Consider the following 10,034-nt stretch of genomic DNA (forward strand, 5'->3'; position numbering starts at 1 on the left):
TCACGACTAGCTAGCGCGGACGCGCGACTGCGCGTTCGGGACCATGCTGCTTTAGTAGTACCCTCAACAGAAGCAGACAATGCAAACTTAGAGATGCTACGGACAAGTTAAACAGAGAACATAGGTACAGAAACCACCAAAGGCATTTTACTGAAAAGTAGTGAAAAAATGAGAGTTAGCTCCCCTATATGTTTGAGGTAATCGACACGCATGCGCATTAGTTGTACTTCCGTATTCACTTCCACATTAAAAGTTTTCTATCGCGCACGTGTTTCTGTTAATTAACTTCTGCAATCACTTTTGATATATTTCTGAACTTACACACACACACACGCACACGCAAACTTTTAATACATATAATACACACACTTTATAAGAAGTCTTTCCTTTATAAAGCATTTCCGTAAGTATTAAACGATGAAAATATTCAATCTTTTAATCCTGTAGACTTTCGGTTTTTGTGGTGCCGTTTATTTGTATGTCCAGTATCTTGTTTGAATGTTTGATGTCTGCGAGATTTGTGTGTTATTTCTAGCTACGGAAGAGAGATGTCTATGATCTGTGGTAGCTTTGGCGGATGTAGTCCTTCTCATTGGCAAAATGAGCCCCCTTTAATTTTACTCAGATTGATTTCAATTTTGGTGTATCGATGCAACTCTTTGATTACAATCAACCAAATACTTTATCTCGTAAATTGAAAAATATGATGTTATTGGAATTAAAGTTGGGTGGGTCCAGATGGACTATATATAATCTGAACCTTTACCCCACTTATTTTATTTTTTATTTTTACGGAATCCCACGTTTTAGGCTATGGAGATTCCGATTCTGAAAAAAAAATTTCAAAAATCTCAATTTCAAAATTTCGATTCCCCCCTCCCTGTTTTTATATAGATCCACAGGGTAAACCTAACCCTAACCGTGACCCTAACCCTAACCCTGATCCTAACCCTAACACTAGTTTTGTGAGATTTGGCTGTTATTTCTAGCATGTTAGCCTGTTGGTGGGGGATTGAAATTTTTCAAACAATTTTTTTTCAGAATCGGAATCTCCATAGACTAAAACGTGGGATTCCGTAAACAAAAAAAAAGAATAAATAAGGGGGGGGGGGGTTCAGATTACATATAGTCCGTCTCCGCCGTTGGGTGATTTTAGCCAGTCGACCGCGAAGCATTTACAGTTTGTTACCATGACAACCGCACGTTGTGTTAGTGTTTCACCAGCATTTGTTAATTCTTCACACCACGAGATTTACTTCACCGGCGTGTTTGTTTTTAATAAAAAATTATACTTATCAATTAGAATTTTGTTAAAGATATTTTTCGTCAAGTGTCTTAATATTTTACATATTTTTCGTATATAGCAAAAGCTGTGATATTTATACAGTTTCTTGGCCTTATGAAGGTGAATGGATTATGTGAACTTAGTACAGATAATTTAACATTATTTTTTAACAGGTATTCTTCTTTTTGGAACAAATTCTTTGTTGACCAGTGTTATTCTTATCATAGTTTACAAATCCAAACATGAAAACGTTACTCAACTTTGAAGTTTTGGAGACAGACGCCCCCTTTTCACACACACACACACACACACACACACGCGCATGCACTTATATATTAATGATGTACACAAATACATGACAGGTAGACATAATACTGAAATACACATAAAGTAAACACATGCAGACAAATATGTTAATATAACAATTTTTTTTTAAATAATAAATAAACCATACAATCAATGAAGAGACAAAAGAAGCAGTAAGATAATACATGTTGATTTAGAAACCTACAATGAAGAGGTCATTTCGCAGACACTAAAGTATATAGATGTTTTCGATCTAGTTTGGATTCTTTGCCATCAAATTTGAATTCTTTGCAATCAAATTTGATGGCAAATAATCCAAACTAGATCGGAAACATCTATAAATTTCACAGGGTACAACCTTCAAGTTGACTCTTGCTATTGGCTAAAAATACATAATTTTTCGATTTTTAAACTTCTGTTACTTTTTCCTCCAATTTTTTTTTTCGTCCCAATATCATACCTTTGTAGCAATCAGACTGGAAAAATTTACTATTATAGACGATTTTCAGATTTTTTTACTGTCTTTTAAGAAATATATGTTTTGCAAATGAAAAAAAGCTAGATCAGTTTTGGCTGCTATTTTTTCGTTATGGAAGAGAGAAGTCTATGATCTGTGTGAGATTTGGCTGCTATTTCTAGCTGTGGAAGCTACCTTCTCTACTCTCTATCATTGCCTTGTTAGTTTGTTGTGTGTCTCAGTTCGAGAAATATTCTCAAATACACTCCAACCACTGAAATGTTCAGAAACTGGCATAACTACAGACTTGTAAAGACCATGTGATGCGATGTGAGAATGTCTCTTTAGTACCACATCACACAGCATTTACAATAAAAAGAAATGAACGACGAAATGCCAGCGGGAAAAAGACACAACCGTGGAGAATGATTAAAAGAACATTTATTGATATGTTAACATGTGTGTCTGTGTGTGCGTCATGTATACAGAATAATAGACAGGCTGTCATGAGAAAATGTGTGTGTGTGTAGGCATAGACGTATGCACATGTGTTAAGTACCTATAAAGACACAAGAAAGACAATACCAGTTTGTAGTCAGTAGTAGGAGTGGTTGTGTGGTAAGTAGCTTGCTTACGAACCACAGGGTTCCGGGTTCAGTCTCACTGTGTGGCATCTTGGGCAAGTGTCTTCTATTATAGCCTCGGGCTGACCAAAGCCTTGTGAGTGGATTTGGTAGGCAGAAACTGAAAGAAGCATGTCGTATATATGTATATATAAACATATATATATATATATCGTCGTTTAACATCCGCTTTCCATGCTAGCATGGGTTGGATGATTTGACTGAGGACTGGTGAACCAGATGGCTACACCAGGCTCCAATCTGATTTGGCAGAGTTTCTACAGCTGGATGCACTTCCTAACGCTGTATGCGTTTGTGTGTCTGTGTTTGTCCCCCCCCAACATCACTTGATGACCGATGCTGGTGTGTTTACGTCTTCGTAACTTAGTGGTTCGGCAAAAGAGACCAATAGAATAAGTACTAGGCTTACAAAGAATAAGTCCTGAGTCGATTTGCTCGACTAAAGGTGGTGCTCCAGCATGGCCACAGTCAAATTACTGAAACAAGTAAAAGAGTAATAGTATCAAGAAGTTGCGGCCATGATGCTGAGCCCGTTACAGGTCCATATCATACGTGATGTCGGTGCTGTGATGCTGACTGGGTCACTTGTACAGGAGTTCATACAGGTTGTATATTCGTTGTTGATCCATGGTGGAGTAATTCATGAACAGTGGAGTATTGGAACCTGGGTGAATTGCTTACTGAGCTGTGTACATGGAGAGATGATGTTGACGACGTTATGGACATGATGGTGGTGGTGAAGATGGAGGTTGTCGAAATGCTGTTGGACGAAGTTGGTAAGTGTCAACATGTGGTGGTGTTTGGTTGGTGTTGTCACTGGAATTGGCTGTCCTGTGGTCAGTGGCTAGATGTGAAAAAGGTCTGGAATCAAAGATACGAGGAGAAGCTGAGTTTTTCTAACGAGCTGTAGGCTAAAAATAGGGTTGTAAACAGGCTGTCCCACGTGATCCTTCTTAGGGCCTCTGACTGGTTATCCACAGCAAGTTGGTGCAACAGAATAAGAGACAAATTGTGCTAATGCCAACCAATCAGAGTCGTGGACACAATAGGATCCAAATAGATGCCAAAGACTTGCTGTTCCTTGCTATGTTCGAATGTAAATATATATAATAAAGTGGAGAAAAGAATTACAACCGGGTCTATGCTGCAGATGTGTACCCCTCCCCTCCCCCCTACGAATTTGTTGCCTCATAACTTCCAGAAAAATAGATAGATTTTAACGATATTTTGAAAAATCCTGCTTAAATGTTATAGATTCAAAGTATATAGGGATTTCTTGCAAAGAATTCTTCAGAGGGGTTGGGGAGAGGACTTTCAGATATTTCACACGATCCGACTTTTCCCTCATAACTTTCAGGAAAATGGGTATCTTTTAATGAAAGTTTATGCAAATACCTTCCAAATGGCATAGATTATGATTATGAAGATAGAAATGAATATCTTGTGAATTGATTTGGTAAATGCAAACTTAAAAGGGGCTCTTTATATGTATACATATATATATTTATATATATATATATAACAATTTTAGGGATAAAATCCAAAAATACAGGTAAAAACTCAATTAAAATCAATTTATAAAAAATCAAAATTAAATTGAGCTTTATAGATAAAATATATAGTTTTAGGGAAAATAACCAAGTTTCAAGAACTCATCGATGAAAATCCACTATCACATATAGAAAAATTAACAATTGAAAGCACAATAAATGAGTATAATATAAAACAAAGTAAATATCATAAGATAAAGATAATAATAATAAAGATAATAATATTATTTTTATCTTATGATATTTACTTTGTTTTATATTATACTCATTTATTGTGCTTTTAATTGTTAATTTTTCTATATGTGATAGTGGATTTTCATCGATGAGTTCTTGAAACTTGGTTATTTTCCCTAAAACTATATATTTTATATATATATATATATATATATATATATCATCATCGGTTAATGTCTGTTTTCCATGCTGGTATGGGTTCGACGGCAGTGTTTCTACAGCTGGATGCCCTTCCTCACACCAACCTCTCCGAGAGTGTAGTGGCCATAGTGGGGCTGGCATCGACCATGATTGGATGGTGCTTTTTACATGCCACTGGCACATGGATCACGACTACAATTTCCATTTGAATGTGATTTTTTATTTATTTTGATGTACTTGACTCAATAGGATTCCTCAAGCATGGCATGTCGCCCTAAGATTCAAGGAACTTTTGAATGGGTTTGTTATGCAACACCGGTGTGGGTTACAGCTGTGAACTCACTTTATTTGCCGGGTCTTCTCAGTCACAGCATATCTCCAGAGGTCTCAGTCTTTTATCATTGCCTCTCTTTGAGTTTCAATCTACCAAATCCACTCAGATGGCTTTGGTTGCACCGATGCTACAGTAGAAGAGACTTGCTGAACCTTAAATCCCATGTTTAGGAATTGAGTTTCTTAATCCCTACCAGGCCAGTTATATGCTTCTTTAATGTATTTTGTTCTTTGCCAATGGTTATTCTTGTTTGATTTCTGATAAAAATCATCACAACTGCAAAGACAACTTGATTTTCATATGACCATATGTGGTCATACAACTTACTAGACATAGCAGCACATCTGCCTTAAATATCAACTTTCAGTAATAAATATTGAAGACCACATTGGATGATGTAATCCTAGTTTCACGATCCTTGAGTGAAAGACATGACGTTCATGGACGGAATGTCTATAATCTTATATCTACTCATTCAGAGCTGTCTCAGGGTCAATGAGCAATAAAGTTATATTTCAGGAAGGAAAATAATGTTATTGTCCACAACTGTGTAGTTTAATTTAAAGAATGGTACACAATGTGAAGGTGTAGTTGTAGTTTAGAAATATGTAAGCTTCATGTGAGATTCTGTGATGTAAATGTGAATAAATTGATAAGTTCAGTTGTTCCAGCAGATGTTTTGTTTCTAGAGTTTATCTCTCCAGAAACGTCCTGTTTCTGCTTCAAGTAGCCTCTGTGTCTTACACTGTTATTTCTTTATTGTTTCAGAATATCAAATGACGTTGGATTAACAGAAGATACATTCTCAGTGACTAAAGAAATATTTTGTACAGAAACAGATTTATAACACTGTTTCTCTAAATTTGTGGAAAAATTCCTATGAAATGTTTGCTCTCACCTGAGATTATTTGCAAAATTTTGAAACATCACTCACTGGAATATCAAGAAGAATAGTTTGTGCATTGATTACACTTGCATAAATTAACCTAAGTATTGTTAGAGAAAGGTAACAGTGGATGAAATTACAGCAGTAGAAATATTTGTAAGAGTAAACTATAAGAAAAAAACCAAGGAAAAATATATATACATTAACATTTGGGAAGAATAATAATGGAGAAGAAAGAGAAACTTAAAGAACTGATTTCCCATGAAGACATAAAAGACAGACAAAATTTGTCATATGACTGTGATGTTTGCCAAAAATCTTTCTCTCAGAAAAGTAGCCTAATTACGCACACACACACTGATAAGGGAGTGAAACCATATTGCTGTATTATCTGTGGTAAATCTTTTACTTGCAGTGCTGACATAAATAGACACAAATGTATTCATAAAGGTGAAAAGGCATATTGCTGTGATATCTGTGGTAAATCATTCTCTCAAAATAGTAACTTAACTGCACACAAATATATTCATACAGGTGTAAAGCCAAATCGATGTGATATCTGTGGTAAATCTTTTACTTCCAGTGGTAACCTAACTAGACACAAACGAATTCACACAGGAGAGATGCCATATCATTGTAATATCTGTGGTAAAGTCTTCTCTCGAAATAGTCATTTAAGTAAACACAAACGTATTCATACAGGAGAGAAGCCATATCATTGTGATATCTGTGGTAAAGTGTTCTCTCAAAATAGTCATTTAAGTAGACACAAACGTATTCATACAGGAGAGAAGCCAAGTCGATGTGATATCTGTGGTAAGTCATTCTCTCAAAATAATAACTTAACAAAACACAAACGCACTCATACGGGAGAGAAACAATATCACTGTGATATCTGTGGTAAATCATTCTCTTACAATAGTTGCCTAACTGCACACAAATATATTCATACAGGTGAAAAGTCATATCACTGTGGTATTTGTGGTAAATCTTTTACCTACAATGGTAACCTAACCAAACACAAACGTATTCATACCGGAGAGATGCCATATCATTGTGATATCTGTGGTAAATCATTCTCTCAAAGTAGTAGCTTAACTGCACACAAACGTACACATACGGGAGAGAAGCCATATCACTGTGATATCTGTGGTAAAGTTTTTTCTCTAAATAATAATTTAAGTAAACACAAACGTATTCATACAGGAAAGAAGCCATATCACTGTGGTAAGTCATTCTCTGAAAGTAGTGACTTAACAAAACACAAACGTACACATACGGGAGAGAAGCCATATCACTGTGATATCTGTGGTAAAGTGTTCTCTCAAAATAGTTGTTTAAGTACACACAAACGTATTCATACAGGAGAGAAGCCATATCACTGTGATATATGTGGTAAATCTTTCACTTGCAGTGGTAGCCTAACTAGACACAAACGTATTCATACAGGAGAGCTGCCTTATCATTGTGATATATGTGGTAAAGTGTTCTCTCTAAATATTAATTTAAGTACACACAAACGTACACATACGGGAGAGAAGCCATATAACTGTGATATCTGTGGTAAAGTTTTTTCTCAAAATAGTCATTTAATTAGACACAAACGTATTCATACAGGAGAGAAGCCATATCTCTGTGATATCTGTGGTAAATCTTTCACTCACAGTAGTCATGTAACTAGGCACAAACGTATCCATACATGAGAAGCCATATCATTGTGATATCTGTGGTAAAGTGTTCTCTCAAAAAAGTGATTTCAGTACACACAAATCTATTCATACAAAAGAGAAGTAATATCATTGTGATATCAGTGGTAAATCTTTCACTTCCAGTGGTCATCTAACTAGACACAAACGTATTCATACAGGAGAGAAACCATATCACTGTGATATCTGTGGTAGATCATTCTTTCATAGTAGTTGCTTAAGAAGCCACAAATACACTCATACAGGTGAAAAGCCATATCACTGTGATATCTGTGGCAAATCTTTCACTCAGAGTAGTTCTGTAAGTAGTCACAAACGTATCCATACAGGAGAGATGCCTTATCATTGTGATATCTGTGGTAAAGTGTTCTCTGAAAATAGTGATTTCAGTACACACAAATCTATTCATACAAGACAGAAGTCTGATCACTGTGATATCAGTGGTAAATAATTCCATCAAAATAATGATTTAACAAAGAACAAAACTACACATTCTCTGGAAATAATGACTTAACAAAACACAAATGTATTCATACAGGTGAAAAGACATATCACTGTGATATCTGTGGTAAATTATTCTCCTCAAACTAATGACCAAACTAGACACAAACGTACACATACAGGAGAGAAGACATATCACTGTGATATCTGTAGTAAATCATTCTCTCAACGTTCTGACTTAACTAGACACAACTATATTCATTCAGAATAGAAGCTACATGAGTGTGGTACATGTGGGAATCATTCACTGTAAGTGATGCTTTAACTAGACACAAATGGATTCATACAAGAGCAAAAAGAAAAGAGCAGTTTTGTATGTTTTCACCCTTTTTTTTTTTCTTTTTAATATTCCTGTGTTTCATGCAATGGAAATCCTGACTGAAAATAATTTATTTCCAAAACTTCTGTTTTGTTTTTATTTAATTTTTCAGCCAAAACACCCAATTCCGTCCCTTTGTCATTTCCCACGATGTGGGGGCAGCTGTACTGAATGTCCTTCTCTAGGAAACCCTAACCATGGTTCTTTTGTGAATATCATTTCCCCAAACATGTGGCTTTTCCTTGCAAAAGAATACAGTGAAGTTGTTGAATATGTACATCAACGATGACCTGCAATACTAAAGGAACTTTGATAAATTCACTTATGAAATCACTGGATAGAAATAAAGCAGTAGAAATATTTGATAGGAATATGCTGTGAAAACAAACACAAGAAAAGTATTTACAACTTTTGTTAATTGAGAAAAAAAAAATACTGGAGAAAAGTGTGAAGCTTAATGAACTAATGACACGATAAAAGAGAAAAGAAATTGTCCTATGACTGTGATATGTATGGAAAGAAATTTTCTCAAAAGGGTGGCCTCAACACTCAAACAATTATTCATTGAGGATAGAAGCTATTTAAATGTGATGTCTGTGATAATTCATTCTCTGGAAAGTGACACTTAGACACAGGGATATGGTTTACTGCTAAGATTCCTGGATCAAAAATATAAACACCTATCTATAATTGCAAATGTATTCACACACTAAAGGAGATATCAGACAGTTTGATAACAACCTCCCAGAACTTAGCTTTATTTGTCCTCAAATGCATCTACATTTTTCACACAACTTACTACTGTGATATTTTTCAATAAAAGTAATTATTTCCAAATTTTGACTTTATCTTGCAGGAATATTGATCTCAAAGCTATTGTTGTATTCTGGTAGAAGCATAATTAATAAAGTCTATGAACACATTGATCTATATTTCTTTTTTGCCTGAAAGCAGTTGATATTTGTTTTTGTCCCCAGAAATAACTTTGATTCACCATTCTGTAGTTTTCTCAACGTTGCAGTGAAAGATATATTTGGAAGAGAAGCATTAACTGCTTCAGAGAATGTAGTGAAATATAGACAAGTAACAATCAGTCAGGGTACTTATAGTCTTTATTCATTATGGGCAAATTGAACTGACATGAGCCATTTTGTTGATGTGTTGAATGCCCTCTTGTCCACATCTATGCACAGGCGAGGCTTTAGCCACGTCTACAGGTGCTAATTGGTACAGCTTTATTAGCCTTAAAACGGTGTTAATCCTCTGGTGTAGCTCCATTAGTTTTAAGATTACAATAGAGACCAATCTTACCGTGTTTACATCTTTAGATTTGGGGACTATTTCATACAGGCCCAACTGGAAACCAAATCAAAAGATGTCGTATAGTAATGCAGTCTCATTCTGCTATCCAGTTATGTTTAACAACCTGATGAAGGGTGTCACGAAGAGGATATCGAAACCGTCCTTAAATAAAGCTACATTTGTTACTGCAAACCGCCCCCTTTTCGAATGGAGTTTTGGCAGCCAGAATGTTTAAGGTGTGTTTCTCCTTTATGTTCCGACCTACTACACTAAGTCCGTTGCTTTGCTCCAGCCTTCTCATTCTTTGCCAAAACATCGTTGAGATGGATCTTCGTTAGATTAATTTGTAAGTATTGTTGGCAACCCTAT

General features: G+C 35.5%; 1 protein-coding gene across 1 annotated transcript; it reads left to right on the plus strand.

Moving 5' to 3' along the window:
• The first annotated feature begins 202 nt into the window (after positions 1–202).
• On the plus strand, positions 203–9,289 carry LOC106879331 (uncharacterized). Its single transcript, XM_014928838.3, is given in 3 exon segments — positions 203–403; positions 5,720–7,536; positions 7,538–9,289. Coding segments are annotated over 2 exon segments (1,932 nt in total). The 5' UTR covers positions 203–403; positions 5,720–6,061; the 3' UTR covers positions 7,995–9,289.
• The last annotated feature ends 745 nt before the right edge of the window (positions 9,290–10,034 follow it).

This window comes from Octopus bimaculoides, chromosome 28 (genome assembly GCF_046866305.1).
Source record: "Octopus bimaculoides isolate indiv1 chromosome 28, ASM4686630v1, whole genome shotgun sequence".
Lineage (NCBI taxonomy): Eukaryota > Metazoa > Mollusca > Cephalopoda > Octopoda > Octopodidae > Octopus > Octopus bimaculoides.